The sequence below is a fragment of the Pistacia vera genome, unplaced genomic scaffold (genome assembly GCF_008641045.1).
Source record: "Pistacia vera cultivar Batoury unplaced genomic scaffold, PisVer_v2 Contig25, whole genome shotgun sequence".
Taxonomy (NCBI): Eukaryota; Viridiplantae; Streptophyta; class Magnoliopsida; order Sapindales; family Anacardiaceae; genus Pistacia; species Pistacia vera.
The window spans coordinates 520249-547973 of NW_022196057.1; the positions used below are offsets into that span (position 1 = coordinate 520249).

The following is a 27725-nucleotide window of genomic DNA, read 5'->3' on the forward strand; positions in this document are numbered from 1 at the left end:
CGTCCAGTTTAGATATTGGACAGAAAGATTAAAGAGCTCTGAAACAAGAGTATCCCTTTAGTGAAAGTCCTCTGGAGAAATCATAAAGTTGAAGAAGCTACATGGGAAGTGGAGCAAGATATGTAGAACCGTTATCCGGAGTTGTTTGTTTAAATTTCGAGGACGAAATTCTTATAAGAGGGGGAGAATTGTAACGCCCACATGGAGGTACGTAATTTAATTTATACTCTTATACTTTTAGTTGATTTTTTTGCTAAATATTTTGAGAAAATGTGAAAAAAATACTTTAAACTTGCATTAAGGGTAAAATGGTCTTTTCACTCAAAATTAGTTTAAATTGTGGGGAATGAAAAGAGATAGAATTTCATGGAGAATGCAATAAAATGAGAGCATTTTGGTAATTGACTAAGGGACATAGATGAAATTTTAGAGAAAGTGCAAGGGCAAAATAGGAACACATGCTTATATTAATTGATATAAGGCTTTATTTGAAGAAACCCTAACCCATATCCAGCCCTTGTTCACGCCACTCTACCCTATTTTTCTCTCAATTTTCTTCACTAACTTCAAAGGAAAATCTTAGGATTTGATCTAGATTTTTGGAGATTTTCAATCTTCAAGCATCCTAAGATAAAATTCTAGCAAAAGGAGTGTGATTAAACTTTAAAGCTTTAAATTCTTATGGTTTTTATATGATTTAGGTCCAAGAGAAAGAGATTTGGAGAAAAAGGGAAATGATCTCACATATTCAAGGTAAGTAAACCTACTTTGANTGTGTGTGTGTGTGTGTGTGTGTGTGTGTGTGTGTGTGTGTGTGTGTGTGTGTGTGTGTGTGTGTGTGTGTGTGTGTGTGTGTGTGTGTGTGTGTCCCGATTGGATATGTAACGGTGACAAGTCGATCCGCCCATCAACTTAGGGCGTGATATATATGTGTGTGTGTGTGTGTGTGTCGATTGGATATGTAACGGTGACAAGTCGATCCGCCCATCGACTTAGGGCGTGGACCGATGCGGATTGTGACGACGGCCTAAACCCAGGTTGATGATACACTGGTGGAGACATTGTCATCAAACCATGGTTGGCAAGGCGCGTCGCAAGACATGCTCCGACACTTGTGTGCTCCTAGCGTCGGCTTGCAAGCTTCTCGTTCGGCTTGTCTTGAAACACATACCAAGGAGGCAAGATTGAATTCGCGATTATGATTTAGCTAGCCAGATGCGGAACCACAAAATTGCATTTGAGGGGCTAAATTGTGGTGTTCAATGAATAAGGGAGACTCAAGTTAAAAGTTTATGCAGGAAATTGCATTTAAAGGGATCAAAATCTAAAGTCATTGAATAAGGGGACTAAAATGTAAAGGTTAATGTTACAAAAACAAAATTTCAGTAATTATTTTTTAATTAAAGACCATAAAATTTTACCTTGAGCATTAGTTGACGATTACAAACAATAATAATCGGACACATAGATCTAAAAGTCTATTAATTTTCATCAAGTTGGTCTATTATGTGCAGCTAGATTGATGGATGGATGAGATTTAGTGAGAAAGTTGAATGGTAATGGTAATTAATAAATATATAATCTTATAATTATATATTAATCAACTTGGCATTAAACTAATTGGCTTTTTGATCCCAAATTATGGTAATATTATAAGCAGAGAAATAATATGCAGCTTTTTGATGGGGCCCTGACATGGTCATCTTCACAACAGTCAACATGCTTCCCATGATTGTTATAGGCAAACAGTGGTCTTCTTTTGCAACAAGGAGTTTAGGGTGACTTAGTTAATTATGGTCAATGACAAAATAATCAAAGCAAAAGTATTATGGATCATCATGTCTACATACTAAAATGGAAAGGTTATGGGGATAGTAAGCTCCTAAAATTCATCAAAGATTCATAAATTTATTGGAGAGAGAAAAGGTTGAATATGATGATAAAAGGAGAGATGGGGGTGGGCTCTTAGTCTTCTTCATCTTCTTGTTCAGTACAAAGTACTTGTTTATAATAAACAGACAAAAGTAGTTAAGCCTTTGAAAAGATAAAGATAAAAAAAAAAAATTGATTGTCCTCAGGAGAAAAAGGAATTCATCAACCATGGCATCTTCTTCATCAAATGAAAAGACAAGAAAGTTCAAAAGAATATGTGTGTTCTGTGGAAGTAGAGCTGGATACAAATCTTCGTTTAGTGAGGCTGCTCTTGAGCTTGGTAAAGAACTGGTAAGATATATATATATATATAGATTATTTCTTTATCCTTCTTATGAGCCTTGTGCAGATAAATTTCTTAACTGGGTCAATTTGTTTGGTTAATTACCTGCAGGTTGAGAGAAATATTGATTTGGTTTATGGAGGAGGAAGTGTAGGGCTAATGGGATTGATCTCAAAAACTGTCTTTAATGGAGGTTGCCATGTTCTTGGGTAATACTTTCCCATTTTTTTCTTTCTTTTGCAATCTTTTTAAGGTTAATTAATATTAAAAACTTACATGTAAATCTGTTCATGTTTTATTTTCATATATAGAGTGATTCCTAAAGCTCTCATGTCCCATGAGGTACTGTTACATATATTTATATCTTTAATTCTTTCATTGTTTTATAAATAAGAGAACTAAATTGAGCAAAACTGGAAACCCTAATATTGCAGATATCAGGAGAGACCATTGGAGAAATAAAAGCAGTTGCAGACATGCACCAAAGGAAGTCTGAAATGGCAAAACATGCTGATGCATTTATAGCACTTCCTGGTAACTTGTATAATAATAATAATAATAATAATATATATAATTTTTTTTATAGTAGTTTTTGTTTGGGTGATTTACGTGAAATTTTTAACCTTTTTTCTTATTATTATTATTAAGGTGGATATGGAACAATGGAAGAATTGTTAGAGGTGATAACTTGGTCTCAGTTAGGAGTACATGAGAAACCAGTAAGATCAATGATTATATATGAGCTTGAAAATTAAACTTTCTTTGAATTATATTGTGATTCGATGGGTGCATGTTTTAATTTTGTAAAAAATATATAGGTGGGATTGTTGAATGTAGATGGGTATTATAACAGCTTGATAGCCTTGTTTGATAAAGGAGTTGAAGAAGGTTTCATTCATGATTCTGCAAGACAAATTGTTGTCATGGCACACACTGCAGAAGAACTCATCAACAAGATGGAGGTAATAACATAACCGATAATATATATATAATATATATAATCTCTTGTATCATTAGTTCAGTCATTTTTTTCTCGTAATGAAACAGAATCTTGACCTGATAAGGGTTTGGTGAATTATTGTAGAGAGGATGATTAATGTATAGTTAAATGGTTTGAATGTTGAATGTATTCTGCAGGAGTATGCACCAATTCATGAGAAAGTTGCACCAAGACAAAGCTGGGAACTGGACAAATTATTGGAGCCTACTTCAGGTGGGGAACCTTATAAAGATCTTAGATCTTGACCATAATAATGGTCTATGTGTATAAGATACATCAATATTATTGCACTTTTTTTTCACTTTAATTCATCAAAAAAGAAAACGACACCACAACATTGATCTCTATCTCTCTTTCCCAACTTCCCAAGATCCCAAAACTTAATCTCCTATTTCTATATTCATAGTCAAATTTGAATCAATTCAATAGTGGAAAGATCAATCCTTCAACACTAGCGAAAACAATATTTTCTTTCTCCCCTTCTTGTGGACAAAGTTGGTGGGGTGGGCAAAAAGGAAGGAAGAAATATATATGGATGGTGGTTGTTATGTGGGTTAAGGAAGCTCTGATGTGTGTATTGGCCGATGCCTTTGGATTTTAGGTTGATTGTTGACTGTGGATTGGACCCCCACTCTATAATTGAGTCCTTTGTTTCTTGGTGCCTTTGCGTTTGTGACTGTGTTCAGCACTCGTATGATGTTATCCTTGGTGGTTGTGCAAGATGCGGCCAAATCTCATTTATTATAATCGACAAATTTATCTTTCTTGAATTTCTACGTTCACACCTTTAGAATACCTATCATAATAATATTGTAATTTATATGGTTGTTTTAGCCTTATAAGTTGTTCAATAGATTCTAAAGATTAGCTAAAATATATACAAACTGGTCTAGACACCCTGATTACCAAAAAAAATAAAAAAAAAAATTCACCTCCTACTTGATTCGATTTTGTTATTTCATGGTTATATGGAGTGTGATCAACTTATAAATCATAATTAGTGGATCAAACTGATGGGTACACAAAAGTAGACTATAGTTTACGTTTGTACGACCTTGTTCATTAAATCTTACACTTTGAGCCTCTCAAATACAATTTGCTCGCTCTTGATCATAATTAGGTTCAATTCCCAGATTTCGTTTTCTAATTTTTCATATCATCAAAGGTAACCCTAGCCAGCCATAATTTCATCTTGCTTTTGTTTTCTAGAAGTTGCATGCTTTAGATTTTAGAATGGGAAAAAGTGAGCACATTAAAGCAAAAGGAATTTTTCAATTAAAGGTGACCAAGACCAGTCTATGTAAAGTTGGAACTGTTAAGCATAAAAGATTAGCTAATCACATACGTGGCACTTTCTTTTTGAGGATATCCAATCAAATTAAAACAGCCTCATGATATGGAAAGATTTTGTACTTCTGTTACCATGTATTATTGCCAGTGTATTAACCATACTTTTTTCATAAAAATTTATTAAAAAGGTCATACATTATGATTTGATTTTGACTAAGCTTTTAATTTGATTAGTCGGTCAAGGTAGGGCCAAATCTTGTTTGACCCCAAGGTCAAAAAACAAATTTGGGTATAACCCACTTACCTTAAACGAGCTACATTCACAACAAAATGCAAATTTCCTTACAAGTAATGTCAAGCTAACAACTTTTTTTTCACAAACTTCTCTTACAACCCCCAACGTAAAAACTGAGTTGACGTTATCACATCAAAATGAATTTGACTAGACTAAAGAAACAGTCATTCCTCACAAAAAAAATAGTTGTTTCTTATGAAGAAACCGTTTATAAATAAGAAACAACCATTCTTAATAGAGTAAACAATCATTCCTTATGAAATGAACAGTTGTTCCTTAAGGAACAATTTTTCCTTCAGAATGAATGATTGTTTTTCTATAAGGAACAATCGCCGTTCGTTTCTAATAGTGTCTCTGGTGTTTTAAGTACAATAAGAACTGATATGACAATACTAATCTGCTGACACGTAAGAGAAAATTGTAAAATTAGATTGTAAACGTAATATTTTTCATTTCCTTACTATTAATCTCAAACATTTGGGGGGAATCACGATGATCATAAACATCATGTAAATTGACATGGTGTACTATGGTTAGACGAAAACACATACATCTATCTCCGAAACAATTTTATTGAAAAGAACCTCAAGACAATCACTTAATTCCAAGACAACCATCTGAAGCAAATCTAATAGTAGTTCATGCGTTGTAGTGACTTGTATGGTACTTCTCTAGAGACCAATAAATTCAACAAATAAATGACATACCCAGCAATATTGAGCACAATCATGATTTATACAATGACTTTGACTGGATCATTTGATTCATTCCGTGTGCAAAGATACAAATCACCGACCCTTTAAATTAAGTAATATGAGTTGATACAATGATAGCTCAATTAGTGAATATCTTTCATTCTGCAGTGAGAATTATCATGTTACAGTCTCAACTAAAATAGCATCTACTTACTATAATACAACTAGGCGCCATCAGAGAAACATTAAGAATTCACTCAACTGAGAATTATCAGAAGCATTTCCGGTGAACAACAGAAGGTCCAGTTTCATCATAGTCTGCCTTAGTTATATGCTGATTTTGGGGGAACACAACTTTAGCGAGTATTGCACCTCCAACCCAGGCTGAATACAGTGCCAAATTCTCTGGCATATATTCTGGTGGCTGTAATAAACCAAATATCAGAACTTATAGCACTCATAAAGAACAATATACAATCAGTATGGAAATCATGTTGAAATGGATTTGCATGAGTACAACTTTAAGAGAAATGAGGATAAAAATCATCATGATTGCTTCTTTTTCTTGATATGTTAGTACTATCTTATCAAATAAAGTGCGAAACTTGTTTATAGATGATTTATGGTACGACTAGCAACTTATAAAAAAGTACATCAGAATAGACCCATTATTGATAAGCTACTGACCATTTGGCTTACCAGNTTGGGGGGGAATCACGATGATCATAAACATCATGTGAATTGACATGGTGTATTATGGTTAGACGAAAACACATACATCTATCTCCGAAACAATTTTGTTGAAAAGAACATCAAGACAATCACTTAATTCCAAGACAACCATGTGAAGCAAATCTAATAGTAGTTCATGCGTTGTAGTGACTTGTATGGTACTTCTCTAGAGACCAATAAATTCAACAAATAAATGACATACCCAGCAATATTGAGCACAATCATGATTTATACAATGACTTTGACTGGATCATTTGATTCATTCCGTGTGCAAAGATACAAATCACCGACCCTTTAAATTAAGTAATATGAGTTGATACAATGATAGCTCAATTAGTGAATATCTTTCATTCTGCAGTGAGAATTATCATGTTACAGTCTCAACTAAAATAGCATCTACTTACTATAATACAACTAGGCGCCATCAGAGAAACATTAAGAATTCACTCAACTGAGAATTATCAGAAGCATTTCCGGTGAACAACAGAAGGTCCAGTTTCATCATAGTCTGCCTTAGTTATATGCTGATTTTGGGGGAACACAACTTTAGCGAGTATTGCACCTCCAACCCAAGCTGAATACAGTGCCAAATTCTCTGGCATATATTCTGGTGGCTGTAATAAACCAAATATCAGAACTTATAGCACTCATAAAGAACAATATACAATCAGTATGGAAATCATGTTGAAATGGATTTGCATGAGTACAACTTTAAGAGAAATGAGGATAAAAATCATCATGATTGCTTCTTTTTCTTGATATGTTAGTACTATCTTATCAAATAAAGTGCGAAACTTGTTTATAGATGATTTATGGTACGACTAGCAACTTATAAAAAAGTACATCAGAATAGACCCATTATTGATAAGCTACTGACCATTTGGCTTACCAGATCCCAGGAAAAAAATTGTAAACTAAATTGCCATATAAAATAAAAGACCACTCCTAGAGACAGCTACAGTAAAACAAAGCAGTATGATAACATTTTGGAAAGAATTAGACTGGAGTTAATATCTTTGGCAAAAAAGTAGATTACCTTCACTAATGCAGGACGAATAGCTGATGAACACAAACCAGATTCTTTCTGGAACCTATCTTCGAAACCTGTAGTAGGCAACAAAACATAACCAGTTACTTTTGCAGCTAGGGGTCCATGAAATTTAGAGACTTTGGTTTATCCAATAGTCCATTTAGTTGAGTGGATGGTCGCATCACAATTAAACATGTAAGCCCACAGAGATAAGTAGAAAATATGTAAGAAATTATAAATTTAATGAAAAACTGATAACAATTTAAGGCAATTTTTAGGTGGATCAAAGAACATAAATCTCACCAGTCATAGAAGTAGTGCCTCCACATAGAACCGTGTTTTCCAACAACTGCCGATGGTTCTCAGAAGAAACTGTTGAAATACTACGAACAAGCTGCTCAACAATTCCATGGGCCTCTAAACCCAATATAGATGGTTGGAATAGAGCCTCACCAACAGTATATTTTTCTCTTCCAATTCTTATCACCTGAAACCAAATTTTAAAAAGTGTAACAGTCAGACATCTAACAAAAGATACAAGAAGAAAACCACTCACCAGAGCAAATGACACACTCAATTGAAATTGTTGGGTTGCATACATGGACTATGGACCTCAGGAATGGAATCACCATATTCTCTCTATTACACCCCTATTGTCCAACATTAGAATCTATTAATTTCTGACTAGTGTATGGGTTCATTCAGGGTTATTCACCATATCTTATTTTCTCTCTTATGAGTAAGGTATTCACCAGAACTTTATGAAGAACTGGGTCAGGCCAAAAGGATCAGTAACAACTGTCCATCAGGCCAACAAATCCTTTAGCAAGTCAACAGTTGTTTCATCTATGAATTTTGCACTTAGCATAAGCATCTACCCAAGATATAATTAAGTTACAACTCAAATTTAGTAAATTAAGCAAAACGAAAGTTACAAACCTGTCCATCAGGTAGAGTATGCTGCTCTATCTCACATGATTGCTTGGTTTTCTCATAAGCAAGTTCATCTTCAGCGCAGCAAGAGTATTGCTCTTTCAATTTTTCGATATCAGATATGCTGAGGTTCACCAAAGGATTAGATTTACCTAGTTCTTGAGCAAGTAACTTAGTCAAATCAGCACCTCCAACCTCAAATCTTCTGGAGGCAATGTGCTGAACTGCACCTTCAATTACTGGAGCAATATCTGGTGGTAAAGCGAAAAGTTTTACATGTCACTAAGTTAACAAATAAATCATTTTGCAATGGATACGATGGGAATCAAAGTTCCTTTAAAATCCACCAACTTGATTGGACAAGTGAATATAGAATAATAAGTTATCAATGTTATCTACAGGGAGAAACATCAGTTACATCACAAAGGGAGACAACTTCAACCGGATTGTTAAAATATCTGAATCAGATAAAGATAATAAAAGCCATTAACTTAAAACAGATTCTGACACTATTAAGGCTTATGGATGCATATCTCAATAAATTAAAATTGAAAAATGTAGTAACTAGACCTATATGCTTTGGAAAAAAGGTACAAACAAGCTGTATGCTATCATATTCAAACAGCTATAGTACTAAAATGTCACGCACGTGTGCATGCAACACTGACATGCACAAACACAAACAATAACCTCATTAGCTACAAGGAATGGACAACAGACATACCAATTTTCCCATGGCCAATGTCAACAGTACATCCAGAGATACGTCCAACAGCATAAAGGGACAGTACTGCTTGTTCTGAAGCATAAAACCCCGTGATATTAAATGTTTCGAACATAAGCTGCACTAGTTGTTCTCTTACAGTCTGGAAAATTTAAATTTTTAACTTATATCAGAGAAATATAAAAGTCAATTAAATTCACACCCTTTCCAACCACATTACAATTAACTAAATGAAATATCATACAGTTGAGTACAGCAATATTAGAGAAAAGGGGATACACTCATACACCCACTTAAGTTAGTTGCAGCTGAAAATCTTTCACGAGAAGATTATTTTAAAAGGTAAAATTTACCCACTCGCTTACACTCAACTGAACAGAAACTAACACTTCAGAAAGAGGTAAAGATCCTCTCTTTACTAAGTTCTTTTTCACTCTATGAGAATTGAAAACAAATGTCAAACTCTCAAATAAAAGTATCACAAATACGCACTAAAATAGTAAAACCTGAAGGAATACACAAGGATATGCAAAAATTTTCCGTCTTCCACAAAAGATGAAAAGTAAAGTTTGATTAATTAACCTTGGGAGTACAAAGTGGATCAGTGAATAAAATTTGTCCTTCGTTGCCCACTTCCCATCCAAGACCAGTGTAGAGAACATGGTTCAACAAATCCTCCATGGCATCCCAATCTCTAACAAAACCTCTCACAACAGGATCCACAGTTACATCTTCTGCTAACGAATTATTATTATCACCAGAAGAACCATCTTCAAGCATGCGCTTCATTTGAGTAGGAATTATCTGACCACATTTCGAACAAATTTAAAACGAAAACCATAAAAGCAACAAAATTCTTAATAAAAATCAAAACTTTCTTCTTCATTTCATTACGTACTCACATTTCAAACATAAGCAAAGAAAATCTCCTTACGAAATAAAAAATAAATAAAAAAATTCTTCTTCATTTCAGAATTTTCTCAGCAACCAAACAGAGGGCTTAAAGGAATTAATTAATTACCATTGAAGGAGCTTGATCTGGAATGGCAGGTCCAGCTTTGAGAAGCTTCGAGCCAGTATCAACAACTGCAGCCTCCATTTGCAATTAGCTCAAAAATTGGACCCAAAACCCCAAATTTGAAGTTACAGAGTGCAGTATAAAACCCTAATTTTGTTTTTAGGGTTTTAAAAAGTTTCTTTGTGAAGTTGAATGTGGATGTGCGTTGTTCCTTCTTTTGTTAGCGGCTCCGGCTGGAGATTTGAAATAAAATATGTTTAATTAATCTTTTTTTTTTTTTTTTTTTTACATATAAACCCGGCAGTTGGCTATCCCCATGGCCCCATGGACTCTTAACTCTAAAAAGGGATGGGCGCGGCCCCGCCCGGATATCCACTCCTAGGACTGTCCCCCGCCCGTCCCTACTGGAGGGGACAACTCCCATGACCATTACCGGTCCATGGGGATGGAATCACTCCCACCCTCGTCCTGGCCCGACCCGATGAACAGAGCTTCACTGGAAAATTCACCCTGCAAAGATTTTTTTCCCAACACAATTAAATATATCTATATCTAATTTTAACACAATTTATTAGATAAATTGATTAATTATTTAATTGTATAGAAACTTAGGCTTAATTAGCCCTTTTAATTAATTAATTTTTCATAAAATTGATATAACTAAATTCAATCTTAACATAATTTACTAGCTAAGTTAATTACTTATTTAATTGTATAAAGGCTTAGCCAATTAGGCTTAATCAACTCAATTAATTAATTAATTTTTCATAAAATAAATATATATATCTAATGTTAATATACTTTATTAGATAAATTGATTAATTATTCAATTGTATGGAGGCTTAGGCTTAGTTAGCCATGTTAATTAATTAATTTTTCATAAAATTAATATAACTAAATTCAACCTTAACATAATTTATTAGGTAAATTGATGAATTAATTAATAAAATACTATGTCCAATACAACTAATAAAATTAGTCCATTTGTGAAAGGGACAAATCTCATTATCCCAAGTTTTCAAAATTGTTTAAATTTAACATCATATTTAATTGACCCATTAATTAATTACAAAAATAATTGAATTTGTGTAATTTGTAAGTCGTTAAGCAATTGTGTATATTTTTATATTGGTTTGATAAATTGTAATAACCTAATCAAATTTATTTTTGGGCCATGTATTATTATTTTGTGAAATGCACAAAGTAATAATACATATATTTAATTATTAGACTTTCTTGTTTAAATTATTTTTTCTATACATTTAATACAAATATTAGAAAGTATTATAAAATCAAATATCATAAATTTAGATACATTACTAAAAATTATGATTTAAACTCTAACTTTATATACAATCCCACAAAGAAAAAAAAAATTTCAATAAAAGAAGATGGGGACTCCACAGGGGCGGGGTTGACGGGCTGGGGCGAGTCGGGCCAAGCTGGGGATTACACAATCCCCTCTCTCGGCCTGTCCCCGAGGGCGGGAATTTTTTTTAGGATCGTCCCCAGCCCTATCCTTGATATTTTTGAGGATTCCCCGCCCCATTCGCCCCAGGTCGGGCCGATCCCCACGAGGCCGGGGCAAACACCCATCCTTACTCTTAATCTGAGTATAGTTAACCCTTGCGGTTAAACCCGATAGTTGGTTATCAGTACAGACTTGAACCCTAGATATAATTAACCAATGAGGGGCCGGGTCGGGCCGATCCCCGCGAGGCCGAGGCAAACACCCATCCCTACTCTTAATCTGAGTATAGTTAACCCTTGCGGTTAAACCCGATAGTTGGTTATCAGTACAGACTTGAACCCTAGATATAATTAACCCACTGGTTAAAGCATTTGTCATCTTACCACAAAGGAAGAGGTTAAATCTATTTGTTTGTGGGGTTTAATATTGAATTTAAAAATTAATATTGAATTGGGTTAAAGTTACGATTAATACTATACTTATAAAGACTATATATAAATTTGAAATAAAATATGTTTAATTAAATCTACCTGTTTGTGGTTTAATTTAATATTAAATTTATTTTTAAAAAAATAATATCAAATTGGGTTGAAATTGCGACTAATACTATATTTATAAAGACTATATACAGAGTTATTAAAAAATAATATAAATATATCAAAAAATCTTCAAAATATAATGTATATTTATTTATTTATAGAATTATAGATTTTATTTGCCTAATGATCCTCCTACTTGCCAAAATGATGAAGACAGTCTTAATATTAATATATATACTAACCCCAATCCTCAATTCAAGATGTTTCTATGCAAATTAACCTTTGAATTCATTGTCTCCTTCGAACGATCCACAACTTGTTCTTAGTTTTGTTCAAGTTTTTTAAATTAATTTAATGGAACTTCCTCGCGAAATACCCACTTCGGTATTGTTCTTCACCTTTATTAATTCGATAATATTATTAAAACAAGATATTTCATTTATGATTTTTTATTTATTGATTAATATTTATTCGTCTATATATTTCTGTCAAACTATATGCATCTTTACAGACTAGTACTTTGAAAGTGAATCTATTTACAACGTTCCTCACACTTCTCTTTTGTTACTTCTTCAACTTCCTTTAAGTACCATTATAGTGGTACTTTTACCATTTAAAAAAGGTGTAAATATCAGGTATAAACTGGGGAAAAAAAGAGTAAATAAAAAATAAAATAAAATAAAAGAATCTTCACCTAAGACAGTGGATGTTATGTTTCTCTCCGGACAACTCTCAAAGTCCCTTGTAACTGGGTTACTATGACTATGTCTTCAAACGATTCACCCCGTCTTTTCGTCTCGAAATAATGAAATAGAAAGACTCCATGCAAATAGACCAAGATGAATGCAAAAATTCTTCTTGCAAAAACGAGGTTCAGGATGCCAAGGCAGATGAATTAGCAAGTTCTGATCGATCTAAAAAAGGGTTTATGAAAGTGTTTGTTTCTTGGTTTTCTAAGAAGGATAAGAAAGCAAAGACTGGTACTAGTAGGAAGAATGGATTTTTGGTCAAATCTCCAGCAGCAGCCAAGTGGCATTTTCCAAACACATCAATGGGGCCATTGGGTACGTTTGGTCAACCAGGAAACTATAACCACAACACCAACATGATGTTTCCAAGGCCAGGGACAGCGCCTCCACGTTATGGTTATAGGTCAATTCCACCACCACATCCATATGGTGCTTACCAGTCGATGCCTAGAGCTCATCCAATGGCAAACCCCATGATTATGGACGGAGGTTACCGGTCAATGCCTAGAGCTCATCCAATGGCAAACCCCATGATTATGGATGGTGGTTACCGGTCAATGCCTAGAGGTCATCCAATGGCAAACCCCATGATTATGGATGGTGGTTACCGGTCAATGCCAAGAGCTCCTCCAATGATGAACCCCATGATAATGAATGGCGGCTACCAGTGGACGTCTGGAGCTCCTCCAATGGTGAACCCCATGATCCACTACACTAGCTATGAGGATAATAATTTTCATTACCCTTGAGCTGCTTCACAGTATTTTTGCTTATTTTCAGTTTTCTGGAAGAATTTAGGCTCATTTGCAATTGCCTTCAATTTTTCGAGCGAGGCTTGCTTCATGGATGGTCTGTACTTGGGTATGATTTTGTAATAAGTCAGAATATGAACTTCTCAATGAGTTTTTAACTTCTTGTTTGTTATTTTATTCGAGTAATACATTTGTGCATTAGCCCAAAAATAGCAATCAGAAAGCAAACCAATAGCTCTCAATATGTTGCTTAAGCTAACTAGTATAAGCATATGAAGATAAAAAAGGCCATGGACAATTAATAAAATCGCCAAACTGCAATCATCAATCTGTTGCTATTAAGCTAGTTTAAGCATATGAAGGATAACAATCTCAATCTGGAACAATGCTACTTTCAATGAACACAAAGCTTTGCTAAGTCTAAACCAGATTATTTATATACAACCTAACATTTTCAGTTAGGTTATGCCTATTTCCACAGCTTTCGTACCTGGCTGCAAGCACACAGATGACCATATCAGTTATAAACAAACAAGAGTCGATTTATATGAGTCCCACCCCACACTCTCCTTTGTTGCTTGTATAATATTCCCGCAGTCCTTCATCCTCAACGGTTAATGGTATCTCTCCTAAACTGCAGTAGTCCACATCCACAGAGAAACGGTTAGTGCTTGTTGGAATTGTCGATTCATAATCATCCACTGAAATCAAGTTACATTGCTCGCCAACTTGAGAACCATTATCCTTTTCAGTAGCACGAGCTTCATCGCTAGAATCAGGGATGTCCGCCAAAAAGGCTTCAAGAAGAGACCTGGTATGGGAAATATCCTGAGAAACAAACTTAACATCCAGGATTGGTATTTTAAAATCTACAATGGAAGAAGCACATGGAAATTCAAGAATGTTCTGCAGAATTGCTTTGTCAGATTCTTCATCCTTGACTTCTGTAGTAGTGGTAAATTCAGAGTTCACAAAAGCTACATCCTGGGTAGAATCTGAGCCATCATCCATCTGATTGTCAAGAAATTGGTTCACAGCCTCACAATCATCAAGAACAGAAGTGTTGCTTAATCGGTTGATAACTTCTAAACCTTCTATGTCCTCCGTTATCTGATGCAAATCAATCTCTGTAATCTCTTGCCCAGCTGAAGCAGCTGCATCCTGGATACCCCTGGCCTGTGAATCATCTTTTCCTTCCTCATTGAACCAGCATTTCTCATCAACCGATTCCTCAGTATCCTCCAAGTAGTGATCGTCAAAAGATTTAATCACCTCCAATTCACTCTCTGAAAAGTGAATATTTGAAGAAGTTGACACCGAATCATTTATGCATTCTGTCTCATCAGTTACAGTGTAGTGGATTGGAGGATCAGTGGCTATTCCATCTTTAATTTCTCGTGAAGCTTTTTTGCCACTGTTGCTATCTTCCTCAGAAGAAAAATCAGGAGCTTTAATAGCAAGAGCTTGCGTATATTTCTGAGGTTCAGCTGATGTTGAAGACAATAGTCCTGCAAGTGCAGATGCTAAAGCATCATCAACTGATAAAATACGTTTTGGTTCCTCTTTTGAAGACTCTGCCACTGCTTCCAGTTCATCATCTTCTTCCTCATCAGCAGCATGTGAAATGTCAGGAGCAGTGACTACAGGACTTGAGGGAGACTGACTAGCATTTGCCAAATCTGCTCCATCCTCAGATGGGATACATAAAGGAGAACCCTTCTCATCTGACACGGGCATATTATTTTCATTATTATCTAAGAAATCATCCAACTCGTGGCAAGAAAACTCTGGAGCAGAAAATCTTGTACAACACCGCAATTCGGAATTCTGGGGCTTCTTGTTGAGTTCTTCAATCTGCTGTTCTACATGCTGGAGCCTTGCTTCAATGCTATTTAAAGGCTTTAGCATACGTTCTTCAAACCTCAAAAGGAGATCTTCTATTCTGCTCACGCGAAAAACAAGATGGTCCAGGACTTTTCCATCATGACTACTTGATAAGTCAGGCTTGCTTTCTCCATCCGAAAGTCGAGAAGGCATCTCAATCTGGGATGCTATCGCTGCCGAGCCAACTGTTTCCTGCAACTTTACTTCCTGCTGAATTTTGTTTGCAGAATTAGTTAAATCAGTAGCTTGTGAGCTAATTTCTTGCATTTTCTGCTTTTCCTTCGCATCTAAAATACGATCATCTTGTATCCGGCCCACACTTCTTGCTTTAGATAACTGCAAAAGGGTAGGCACAAACATGGCCATAAGAGAACTGCCATCACGGTTTCCAGTCTGACTTGTTACATTTTCTGAATCAGCTGGCTCGACAGGATCACCAAACACATAGATCTCATCAACAAACACACATCCTTTATTCTGAAGTGACAGCAGCCTGACTGTAATGGACATGCAGGGGTCTGCATCAGTGATCTGCGCCGTAGCCTCATAAAAATCCTGAAAATTTCTTCAATTAGAAACACAATACACAAAGAAAGAACAACTTTATCTCTTCACATAAGTGGAGAAAGTTTAGACTATAAGGAGCTATGGGTGATAACATTGTATCTAAGGTATACATGTCAGGCCAAGGGGAACAACAATCAAGAGAAAAAGTTATTCTAATTTCTGGCCTTGAGCTGTCCACCAATTTATGATGGACTAAAGTGGTGAACCAAAAGAACTACATCCAGGGGGCAACCCCCTCGCCCCACATCACCAAACAAACACATTAAAACCCAGTAGCTCTTGTAACAATGGACTCCTAAAACTATCCAAAAGACACTTGAAACTAGAAGGATAAACAACTCACAGACGGAAATGCAAACAGTAAAATATCAAAAAACACACAGAAGAACCTCTGCTCAGATAATTCTAAATGAGATTGAACTCATTACCATTATGCTCCCTCCTGTCTTTGCACCAGAATTTGCCGGCGGAGAATTTCCATTATCAAATCGAGGAGAATCAAAATCTTTCACTTCAACCCAGCCATCTTCATTGGTGCTCGAACTACTCTCACCTTTGGTTCTCTTTTCATCCGACTCTTTACCATCTCCCTCCTGATTTGTCAAAGTAACTTCACCGATATCAGGGGTGTGAAGCACTTCTTCATCTCTAGTAGCAACACCACAGCGAACAGTGCAAAGATATTCATTGCTACTCTGAAGATTAGAAGCATAATATATCTCGTACACTCGAGCTGTACTCCGCACATAAACCTGCTGCACCTCATGTTTTCGTGCAAAATTAACTGCAGCAAAGGTTATTCAGCATCTATACCTTACAATTCAAGTGCAATTCAGAATATAATTTTCACAAAATTGCCATAGCAAAATCATCATTTTAAATATCATAAATTATACGATCAACATTTAATTACATATACTTCAACCTACTAATTTGATAAAGAACAAAATCATGTATAATTTAAAAAAAAAAAAAAAAAAAATCAATCATATATTCGAATTAAAAAAAAAAAATCACATTTGGCGTCACATAAATAAAATAATAAATTTAATAAATTTAAATTTTATTGAAAAATAAAGTATCTTCAGGACTCACTTGTGATCTCGCAGGGCGTTTGATCAGGTGAGGGAGGGTACAGAACAAGAGGAGATTTAGAAGTCTGATTTTCGTCAGAGTTTTGATTATCATCGTCGCCGTCAATGGTCGGAGACAAACTGGACTCGAAAGTAATTGAGTTTACGAGAGAGCCATCAGCGATGATCCAGTTCGTTGTAGAGCTCCATGAAGTGTCGTTTTGGCTAGTAGCGTTGTCGTTTTGCTCTGTTTCCGCTTCCATTGTCTCTCCTTTTGCTTTCTTTTCCTTTTGAGTTTTTTGTCGGAACACAGTTACACAGACCGTTTTGAAGAAGAAGAGAGTGGGTAAAATGGTCAATTTAGAGAATGCTCGGGGAGATTAATGTCACGTGTCGCTTGTCTATTGGTTGATGCAATATTAGTAATTATTTTTATAAAAGAACAAAATTAGGGAAGTAATTTTCAGGCCCTTACGATTTTCTTTTCATCCAAATCCAATATATTTATACTTTATTCATAATATATTTAAAAAAATAAATTTATTAGAATAAGTTTACATCGTTTTTAACATTACCCTAATTTTTCAAATATTACCTTAAAATTTTCATCTCATAGGATTACCGTTCTACGGCATGTTAAAATGTGAATAAAGTGATAATTTAGTAAATAATATAATAATATCAAATAATACAAACATAATTTGAAAATTAAATTTTAAGTTTTATTTTAATATATGCAGTATTACTCTTTATAATTTTTAATTTTTAACCTTTTTTTACCATCTTAAAGCAGATGCGTCGAGAAAATCTCACTACGTATGACACAAAAAGAGAAAGAAAAAAAGGCATTCAAGGTAGAGAATATCAATCTGATAAGCAAGAGATGAAACAAAGTTATTGGCACTAGAAAATCACATTAACTTGTAGATTACAACAAATTGAGACTCCAAACAGGTCCATAAACTCCACAGCAAAGCAATTCAAATTCACTTGTGACAGACTTTAGCAGTAGGCATGGTGACACAAACTGGGGCATAAAATTTCTTGGCTTCTCGGGTTCCTGCTTTGGGTGGCTCAGCCACAGCAAGGCCAGCAGCGGAGCAAACAGCGGCAGCTGCAGCTGCAAACATCAAGTCCCTCCTCCCATTGTTGCTCTCCTTTTTAGCCTCAACATTCAAGTTAACCTTTTCTCCTTCAGCACCTCCTCTTGCAGCACTTGCAACAACGAGTCTCCGCCGAGCGGGCACTGGAGACTGGTTGACAATGTTGGCACCTCCGAGGAAGGAAGCTGTCATGGTCATTGATGCCATTTCTGCAGATGCTATGTTTTCTGTTGTTTTGAGTTTTGTATTCTATTTCTTTACTCTCTCGTTTTGGTCAGTTAAAAGTATAGAAGAATACAAGGAAAAGAGATTGTTGGAGGAGAGCATCCACGATCTGATTTCAGGATAAGTCTAGACCAATCAAATATTGCCACATAATGAGTATTATCCAGGTTGGAACTAGTGGGTTGTCTTGATATCTTTCTTTTGGTACTCAAAAGAGTCAAGACTAAGCATTTCAGGATCAGTAGTTTGAGGCTGTGTGTTACTGAAAAACTTCATTCATTCACAAAATCCAAGCCACAGAATAAAGATCAGCCCCACCCGAATAGTTGCTTAAGCATAAACAATTAAAGCTACTCACAAAATCTGAAGAAAATTAACCAAATGTTCAACCTCTGTATATACTAGACATTAAATTAAAGGGGCCAGAAATTATCTCGTACACACAGATAAAATTGACAGCGCAGTGAGATCTGTAATATAACTAGAGGCTCAAAGGAGCTTATATATATGCCATAAATGTTTTACATTTTCTAGTAATTTTACACTGAAATCATCAAAATGTTTCTATCACCGATTTAAGGGTGACGAAAGAATAGGGCATTATTCACTAATGTAATTGTTAAATATTGCTACAACTGACCAATCAGGCCCATATCCAAAAATTGGAATGAATACATTAATACCACTTGTTTTCCTGCCTTGTATGGAATCCTATAGAAACTAAGCATATAGTACCTCCTCTTCTCTTGCTGCATATGGAGCAGGTAGCAGATTGTGAATGTCTGTGAAAAGATCTTTACGACCAGCTGGTGCATCTGCAATAGGCGAATCTAAGACAGAGTCCGGAATTGCTACGATGGTGTCTGCAAGGAAGGATTGGACTGTCTGCAACATTGAAAAACCAAATGAAAAAGGTCACAATTGAATCAAGTAACAAATGTAAATGTCCAGGGAAGCTTAAAATGGAAAAAAGCACAGATAAAGGACTTCAGAAATTTAAGCCACCAAGATATCATCAAGGCTGCCAACAGCCATTAGCTTTTACCATTTAATTCTCAAAAAAAAAAAAAAAAAACGTAGCATACAGACTACATGGGGATATTGCAATATTTTTGATTTAGAGTGAAAGATCAAATATAAACCCGATAAGGTTAATGAGCAAGGTATAATGTCTTGAATTACATAAATTCTGCATAAAATTGGACTAACTGAGATGGAGAGGCCAAAATCAAATAGATCATTTATTTTAGTAAGTAACTTGCTTGGTGGTCAAAACCATCTAGATCCTTCATTTTGGTAAATATTTCCAGAGACAATGAGAACCTATTTTTCTTAACATTGAGCTAACTAAGCTAAGTGACATACAGTGCACTTCAGAAAAGCCGCATCAGCTTTTCGCTTCCACAGACCATTTCCAGGCTCCGACCGAAAAAGGTTGAGTAACGGCTGCAGCATATCATGTAAAAGTTTGTTATCAAGTGAGCAAAAAGAAAATTTTGAATAAACACTTTAAAATTGAGACGGAAAAAGATGAAGAAGAAAGAAAGATAATATTGGTAAGGACTGTTCTCAAAACTGGACCTCATAACTCATAAGGTAACAGACACCAATTGACAAGGTTGTCAAACTGGGCCAATTTACAAGCAGTTATAAAGAGCCCAGATAAGTGGCTTCACATCTATGGGCTTGGTATTCCATGTGTTGACTACTAAGCCAAAATCTACGGAGAACTAACCCCTACAACAGGTAAAAAGTTTATAATGCATGGCATGCTGAGATCAAATGCCCTTTTTAGTATTTAGACTCAGTTAAACCAACTTTGAATCCAAATTCTCATTAGGCATGGAGACAAGGAAGCCTTATTGCCACATCGTGAGAGGAATGGATCAGGTTAGGGTTTGATACGGAAGAGGCATATAATGCATCCTGCCAATTTAAACCAACAGTAGTGAACATACTACGCATATTGTAAGTCGTCTCTCTCTCACGAGATGTAAGGCCAGATATAATATTAGGGAGCAGCAAACTGTTATGAATAATTTTTTTGTATATGTGACAAAACAAAAACATGGAAATCCAGTGAAGCTGCTAATTATATCCTCACCTTCATCACATCCCGGACATTGGGTCTATTATTACCATATGTTCCAAGGATAGAATCCCCATAGACTTGATACTGTTCAAGGACCTAAAAAGTGAAAGCAAAACCACAAGATGAAGTCAATAGTTGACAGAGATTAAGCAGATGCATCCATTAAAAAGCGAAATCTAGTATTGAACCTGACGTCGTGTCAGACCACTGCTTGGTGCACCATAAATTGCAGTATCAACATGTCCCAAAGTGTGCCAAGGGCTGTTAAAATTTAAAATGGTTTTCAGCAGAAGGATAAACTAACATGAAGACGAGGGTCTTCATAAAATGTAAAAACATAACCTCCCAGGAGAAAAGCATTAAAGAGACAATAGAAATCCATGTTCTTCAGCTGGAAAACCATGTTCTCCTCCTCAGTAATTTGACACGTAAATAGGAAAAAAAAGAATGAAAAAGACCAGAGTTTAGAGTTTCTGTTGACATACTTATTAAATGCAGCACGTCCAACCATAACACAATGTGCACCTTCACTTCGTGCAGCATTTACCTGTGACTTGAAATCTTCATAATTAGTAGGTGAATGAGGAATCATGAGGAGAATTCCGTAAATTAAGAGAAAANTCTATCACCGATATAAGGGTGACGAAAGAATAGGGCACTATTCACTAATGTAATTGTTAAATATTGCTACAACTGACCAATCAGGCCCATATCCAAAAATTGGAATGAATACATTAATACCACTTGTTTTCCTGCCTTGTATGGAATCCTATAGAAACTAAGCATATAGTACCTCCTCTTCTCTTGCTGCATATGGAGCAGGTAGCAGATTGTGAATGTCTGTGAAAAGATCTTTACGACCAGCTGGTGCATCTGCAATAGGCGAATCTAAGACAGAGTCCGGAATTGCTACGATGGTGTCTGCAAGGAAGGATTGGACTGTCTGCAACATTGAAAAACCAAATGAAAAAGGTCACAATTGAATCAAGTAACAAATGTAAATGTCCAGGGAAGCTTAAAATGGAAAAAAGCACAGATAAAGGACTTCAGAAATTTAAGCCACCAAGATATCATCAAGGCTGCCAACAGCCATTAGCTTTTACCATTTAATTCTCAAAAAAAAAAAAAAAAAACGTAGCATACAGACTACATGGGGATATTGCAATATTTTTGATTTAGAGTGAAAGATCAAATATAAACCCGATAAGGTTAATGAGCAAGGTATAATGTCTTGAATTACATAAATTCTGCATAAAATTGGACTAACTGAGATGGAGAGGCCAAAATCAAATAGATCATTTATTTTAGTAAGTAACTTGCTTGGTGGTCAAAACCATCTAGATCCTTCATTTTGGTAAATATTTCCAGAGACAATGAGAACCTATTTTTCTTAACATTGAGCTAACTAAGCTAAGTGACATACAGTGCACTTCAGAAAAGCCGCATCAGCTTTTCGCTTCCACAGACCATTTCCAGGCTCCGACCGAAAAAGGTTGAGTAACGGCTGCAGCATATCATGTAAAAGTTTGTTATCAAGTGAGCAAAAAGAAAATTTTGAATAAACACTTTAAAATTGAGACGGAAAAAGATGAAGAAGAAAGAAAGATAATATTGGTAAGGACTGTTCTCAAAACTGGACCTCATAACTCATAAGGTAACAGACACCAATTGACAAGGTTGTCAAACTGGGCCAATTTACAAGCAGTTATAAAGAGCCCAGATAAGTGGCTTCACATCTATGGGCTTGGTATTCCATGTGTTGACTACTAAGCCAAAATCTACGGAGAACTAACCCCTACAACAGGTAAAAAGTTTATAATGCATGGCATGCTGAGATCAAATGCCCTTTTTAGTATTTAGACTCAGTTAAACCAACTTTGAATCCAAATTCTCATTAGGCATGGAGACAAGGAAGCCTTATTGCCACATCGTGAGAGGAATGGATCAGGTTAGGGTTTGATACGGAAGAGGCATATAATGCATCCTGCCAATTTAAACCAACAGTAGTGAACATACTACGCATATTGTAAGTCGTCTCTCTCTCACGAGATGTAAGGCCAGATATAATATTAGGGAGCAGCAAACTGTTATGAATAATTTTTTTGTATATGTGACAAAACAAAAACATGGAAATCCAGTGAAGCTGCTAATTATATCCTCACCTTCATCACATCCCGGACATTGGGTCTATTATTACCATATGTTCCAAGGATAGAATCCCCATAGACTTGATACTGTTCAAGGACCTAAAAAGTGAAAGCAAAACCACAAGATGAAGTCAATAGTTGACAGAGATTAAGCAGATGCATCCATTAAAAAGCGAAATCTAGTATTGAACCTGACGTCGTGTCAGACCACTGCTTGGTGCACCATAAATTGCAGTATCAACATGTCCCAAAGTGTGCCAAGGGCTGTTAAAATTTAAAATGGTTTTCAGCAGAAGGATAAACTAACATGAAGACGAAGGTCTTCATAAAATGTAAAAACATAACCTCCCAGGACAAAAGCATTAAAGAGACAATAGAAATCCATGTTCTTCAGCTGGAAAACCATGTTCTCCTCCTCCGTAATTTGACACGTAAATAGGAAAAAAAATAATGAAAAAGACCAGAATTTAGAGTTTCTGTTGACATACTTATTAAATGCAGCACGTCCAACCATAACACAATGTGCACCTTCACTTCGTGCAGCATTTACCTGTGACTTGAAATCTTCATAATTAGTAGGTGAACAAGGAATCATGAGGAGAATTCCGTAAATTAAGAGAAAACAAAAAAAAAAAAAACAAAATCATACCATACCAAAAAGGAATAACAATCAACAATCAAAGAATCCCAAGAACTTACTGAAATGCCCACCCTTTCATAGATGAGGAATGAAGTGAATTTGTTTTATACTATGTAAAGTGTGAAAAGAACCTCCTTGTGGAATGTTTAAAACTACTATAAAGGTTATGTTTATAAAAAAACAAAAAGGATAAATTTTGGGAGGATTATAAAACAATAACAGTAGTAAAGAATAGAATAAGTCAAAGCGGCTTTATAGAAAATAATTGTGATACTATTGAAATGCATGATGTCATCATAGGAAGATGTTATCACCCATGTGACACAAGAGGGTTGGATTCTATTTTAAATTTCTAAATCTAAATAGAATGTTTTGTAATAAAAAGATGAAGAAATAGAGGTGAATACTTGAATAATCTCAGAAGATTAAGACCATTATGTAATAATATTGAAGTGTTTTGGAAGAGAGATAAAATTTGCCAACATTATGCACATTAACACATATTGGCATATGACAAGAGACAAAGAAATGATTTTTAACGCATTAAATGCAAGTTTTGGTAGCACCCAAAACAAGCATTATTATAAGAGTGATTTTCAACATCTTAAAAGGTTTAAGTGAAGGGCTGAGAGCAGGAAGAAAAGAGAGAGAAGTGAAGAAGATTAAAGAGAAAAGGTGAGGAAATTTTAGATGTTTTAATAAGAAATATTTTCAACACCTTTTTTCTCTTTCTTTTCCTTCTTTCCTCCCTCTATCACTTCACTTAAAGCTCTTAAGAAGCTAAAAATCACTCTTATTAATATTATACACTTGATTTTCGTGCAACTAAAACTTGAATTTAATGCATTAAAAAAATCATCTCTTTGATTCCTGTCACAACCATACGCAAGTCAATATTTAATTTGAACTATGTCGACCAATATCATCTTACTCCCAAAACCCTTCATTATTTAATGTCTCATTAGAATTAGATTAGAATTAGGAGACTCTAATATAGTCTAAAGCGGGAGGTAAGAACATTTTTTATTACAAACAACCTATTTAGATTAAAACATATAAAAAACAACCACACTCTCTTATGTCACATGTATGACAATCAAGATTATTTCTACACAACATTTTTTAGTTAACATTATTCTTCGTAAGTCTTATTCTTTTATAATCCTTCAAAATTTATTCTTTATTTACTACAATGATAACCTTCATAATTAAAAAAGTTCCAAAAGAAGACATCTTTCACTCCTTACATGAAAATGCAATGCAAGTTCACTCCATTACCATCATTAAAAGTGAAAGTGCGAGCATTACACTTACTCATAACAAAGTCCTAAATCATAGAAAATGGCAAAACATATCAAATTTATCAATTCTATAACATTTGAGATTATTGGAGTCAAGACTAACATTCTCTTGCACATGATTTTAGGATTCATAGGTCAAAAGAAAAGTGAGTTTGACAAAAGGTTCACCTCATCAACTGTATTAATGCCTCCATTTAGTGTAAATGTCAAGTCTGGAAAGTCACGCAAGAGCGCATAATAGTACTCGTATCTACACCAAGTAAAATATTGTTAATATTACACAAATAACAACATATCAACAATGATCTACCAGGAACTTAAATTATTTTAAGCTAGCAAAATGAAGAGAAGGAATTTTCCTCAGAAACCTTCTCCAATAAATTCAACTAAAACTTAATAAATAGTAAGATAGTTAAGCACGTACTTCAGGGGGGGAATTGTTCGATTTTCAGCTGGGCTAATACCATTGAGCAGTGCCTTCCGTGAATGTATAATGAAATGTCTTGTCGGGGATAAAGAAGAAACCTTATAGATAAAATCACCTGAAAAGTGGGACAAGAGAGACTAGGTATAATATTGCCACCTTAGCATAAGATCTACCACAGAAAAAAGAACACGGTACTTGATAAAACAATAGGCATATTCCTTCCCAAGACCAATAAGCAAGTCAGATTGAGATTACAAATTAGCTACTTTTAAGAAGGTTTTAGTTAAAAAAATGAAGTTAAGCATTGATAATGTGTCATGTAACACATCTAGTAATTCCAAGGTTACCAAAAAAATCAAAGAAATAGCATTATTTAGAATCTCAACTGACCTCATTGTCATCATAAATAGTGGATCATGTTATAAAAGGAAATCAGTAAACATTTAAAAAACATAATTAAAAAAAAAAGACACAGCAAAAACATAGGAAAGTGATTATTGTACAATAGTGAGCTATCCTCTTTGCAATCAGAACCTTAATCCAGGAACTTTTTGAGTTTAGCAGTAAGCCATTGGAAAATATCCAATGAAAAAGCCATGCAGGGTTAAGAACTGCGAATACTTGTCCTTGGGGTTTCTCAGAATCAAGTTGTTCCATGTATGAGTTTCTTACTCTAAAATGATGTAGGGTTCTTAAATGAAATACTAGTAGGGACAAGAAGTTGATGAAAGGACTTACATAGCTCATTATATGAATCATGATCATCAACACCAATTCGACATTTAACACTAACAGGGACATTTGTATTGGCAGCAATTACTGACATAGCCTCACCAACAAACTTTCCTTATAAACACCAAATGATCATATAAGAGGAATTTCACAAAGAAAACATTATATATTTGCTTGAACATGATAATTTAGTCAGTTACCAAACCTTTGGATCAAGCATAAGACGAACACCAAAACATCCATGCCCAGCTACTCTTGGACTAGGACACCCACAACTGGCAAGCAGGAAAAGACAAAGCCTCAGTTCAGTTAGAAAAACAAAAAGGAAGCCAAAAGGAAAAGATAAAACAAATAGTACAAACTTGAAATTGATCTCATCATAGCCATATGCATTAGAAAGTTCAGTCGCTTTTGCTATGTTCTCCAAATTACTCCCACCAATTTGAAGGACAATAGGATGTTGTTCTGGAGAAAATGCCAAAAATCTGTCCTGAGCTGCAGAAACAAAAAATATAAATAATTAGAAATCAACACTACCAACAATAAAAGGCGCAAAATAGCTCATTAAACTAAGGAACAAAACCATTTGCTGATGAGGAAGACAAGTATTAAAGATCTTTCATGAACTTACCAAATTCCCCTTTTGATAGACAATTGTTTCAGCTGCAAGCATCTCTGTGTAGAGCCATGCATGCTTTGAAAGGAGACGGGCAAGAGTCCGATAATGATGATCTGTCCACTCCATCATCGGAGCAACACTGGAAATCAACGAATCAAAACACAATTCAGGTCCATAGGATCAAAATACTTACCAAACAGATAGGATATAGATACCTACCTAAACCAAGGAGGAAGATAGCGCCTGGCAACCATCTCGGCTTTTGCATGTAGTATATCTTTATTAGTACAAGAAGACAGGCGCCTTGAATTATTTTGATTCTTGTAACATAAATTTACTGATAATCTGCGATTTTGTTTTAGAATAACAGAATCAAATGGGGTAAATGAAGTAATCAAAGAATATCCTGCAAACTTCACCATCTCTCAAATCACATAGCCTTCTCGTCTAGGTACCTATTCATTCAATAAAACTACATCACACATAAGTAAGTAGACAAAAAAGATTGATCTACTACTATGCACGGTCCATTTCGACAATGTCAGCACTCATTGCCACTCATTTACAATTCACTACATCTCTACCTATAAGGTTAAGGAGTCTGAAAGCACGAAAAAGAGACCTAAAATTTCATCACTTAACCATATCAAGTTCACACTAACATATAAGCTTGAAACTTCAGCACACAGTAAAAATTCCATAACTTTGATAAGCATAAAAAAAATCATAAAATTAATTGAAAAGAAAAACCACTTAAATCCCAAATCATACAGGCCTTCGTAAACCTATAAACCTAAATAAATTTATATAAAATAATAAGTAAATTCAAAATAATAATTATAAAAAAAAAAAATCAGCAGAAATGTACACGAATGAGATTTTGTATAAATTTTAACTCGTGCAAAACTATATTAATCAATATTTAAAACACAAACATAATGCCTCAGACGCATACATAAATGAATTTTTCGTATACGTAAATGAATATCAACAAGAGAAATATTAGGGCTACTGGCAGAAGAATCACGCGGCAGGAACTGAAGCAGGAAATTCAGTTCTCAGACCTAGTTGAGGATGATAAAGCAGCTTTATTCGCGCAATAAATTTTAATTGATACTTTGGGCTAAACTTTGGGCCGACATAAAACAAAATTGGGCTGGCTTTGGGCCGACTAGTTTTGTAATATTATATAGTAAAATTGCGTAAATGTACCTAACTCTATTAATTCTCTGAAATCCTGAATTAACGATGGATAAATCCTCTATTAACCACTTTATAAGCAATTTTGGAAAATCGAACTGAAAACCTTATTACCTCATAGTCTCTATAGCTCATCCGACACCAAAGGTGGTTATTTTTTTAATTAAACTCTTGTTAATTTTGATTTATCTTCAAATAATGAATAATAAATAATGAGAATTAGATAGGATTTTTTTTATTGGTTGAAAAATATTTTTTTTATATGCAGTATA

The 27725-nt window shown here is 34.9% G+C and overlaps 6 protein-coding genes across 8 annotated transcripts; 1 reads left to right on the plus strand and 5 right to left on the minus strand.

Annotated features, from left to right (window-relative positions):
• The first annotated feature begins 1786 nt into the window (after window positions 1-1786).
• On the plus strand, window positions 1787-3900 carry LOC116132264 (cytokinin riboside 5'-monophosphate phosphoribohydrolase LOG1-like). The gene is made up of 7 exons (XM_031417918.1): window positions 1787-2223; window positions 2327-2424; window positions 2527-2557; window positions 2650-2749; window positions 2864-2934; window positions 3034-3177; window positions 3353-3900. The coding sequence occupies exons 1-7, from the start codon at window positions 2101-2103 to the stop codon at window positions 3458-3460; spliced, it is 675 nt and encodes a 224-aa protein (XP_031273778.1). The 5' UTR covers window positions 1787-2100; the 3' UTR covers window positions 3461-3900.
• Window positions 3901-5512: 1612 nt separating this feature from the next.
• Window positions 5513-10172, minus strand: LOC116132261 (actin-related protein 7). Of its 2 annotated transcripts, none has more exons than XM_031417917.1 (7): window positions 9936-10172; window positions 9497-9718; window positions 8915-9056; window positions 8197-8441; window positions 7561-7744; window positions 7264-7331; window positions 5513-5919 (listed from the first exon to the last, which is right to left on the minus strand). In XM_031417917.1, the coding sequence occupies exons 1-7, from the start codon at window positions 10011-10013 to the stop codon at window positions 5767-5769; spliced, it is 1092 nt and encodes a 363-aa protein (XP_031273777.1). In that variant the 5' UTR covers window positions 10014-10172; the 3' UTR covers window positions 5513-5766. The 2 variants fall into 2 exon arrangements, with proteins under 2 accessions (XP_031273777.1, XP_031273775.1); XM_031417915.1 differs by lacking the exon at window positions 5513-5919 and adding an exon at window positions 6435-6841.
• A 3544-nt stretch (window positions 10173-13716) lies between these two features.
• LOC116132242 lies at window positions 13717-17261 on the minus strand. The gene is made up of 3 exons (XM_031417893.1): window positions 16990-17261; window positions 16323-16678; window positions 13717-15882 (listed from the first exon to the last, which is right to left on the minus strand). Exons 1-3 carry the CDS (start codon window positions 17228-17230, stop codon window positions 13987-13989), a joined length of 2493 nt encoding a protein of 830 aa, XP_031273753.1. The 5' UTR covers window positions 17231-17261; the 3' UTR covers window positions 13717-13986.
• A 576-nt stretch (window positions 17262-17837) lies between these two features.
• On the minus strand, window positions 17838-18380 carry LOC116132284 (photosystem II 5 kDa protein, chloroplastic-like). The gene has a single exon (XM_031417943.1). The coding sequence runs from the start codon at window positions 18275-18277 to the stop codon at window positions 17954-17956; it is 324 nt and encodes a 107-aa protein (XP_031273803.1). The 5' UTR covers window positions 18278-18380; the 3' UTR covers window positions 17838-17953.
• Window positions 18381-18766: 386 nt separating this feature from the next.
• LOC116132217 lies at window positions 18767-20979 on the minus strand. The gene is made up of 5 exons (XM_031417869.1): window positions 20873-20979; window positions 20576-20648; window positions 20400-20483; window positions 19661-19741; window positions 18767-19180 (listed from the first exon to the last, which is right to left on the minus strand). The coding sequence occupies exons 1-5, from the start codon at window positions 20977-20979 to the stop codon at window positions 19016-19018; spliced, it is 510 nt and encodes a 169-aa protein (XP_031273729.1). The 3' UTR covers window positions 18767-19015.
• Window positions 20980-21020: 41 nt separating this feature from the next.
• Window positions 21021-27311, minus strand: LOC116132243 (tRNA-dihydrouridine(20/20a) synthase-like). Of its 2 annotated transcripts, XM_031417894.1 has the most exons (13): window positions 27266-27311; window positions 26473-26708; window positions 26266-26392; window positions 25997-26124; window positions 25840-25909; window positions 25641-25743; window positions 24900-25017; window positions 24644-24725; window positions 23023-23084; window positions 22726-22798; window positions 22550-22633; window positions 21811-21891; window positions 21166-21330 (listed from the first exon to the last, which is right to left on the minus strand). In XM_031417894.1, the coding sequence occupies exons 2-13, from the start codon at window positions 26673-26675 to the stop codon at window positions 21166-21168; spliced, it is 1296 nt and encodes a 431-aa protein (XP_031273754.1). In that variant the 5' UTR covers window positions 26676-26708; window positions 27266-27311. The 2 variants fall into 2 exon arrangements, with proteins under 2 accessions (XP_031273755.1, XP_031273754.1); XM_031417895.1 differs by lacking the exon at window positions 27266-27311 and having other exon boundaries at window positions 21021-21330; window positions 26473-26675.
• Window positions 27312-27725: the final 414 nt, after the last annotated feature.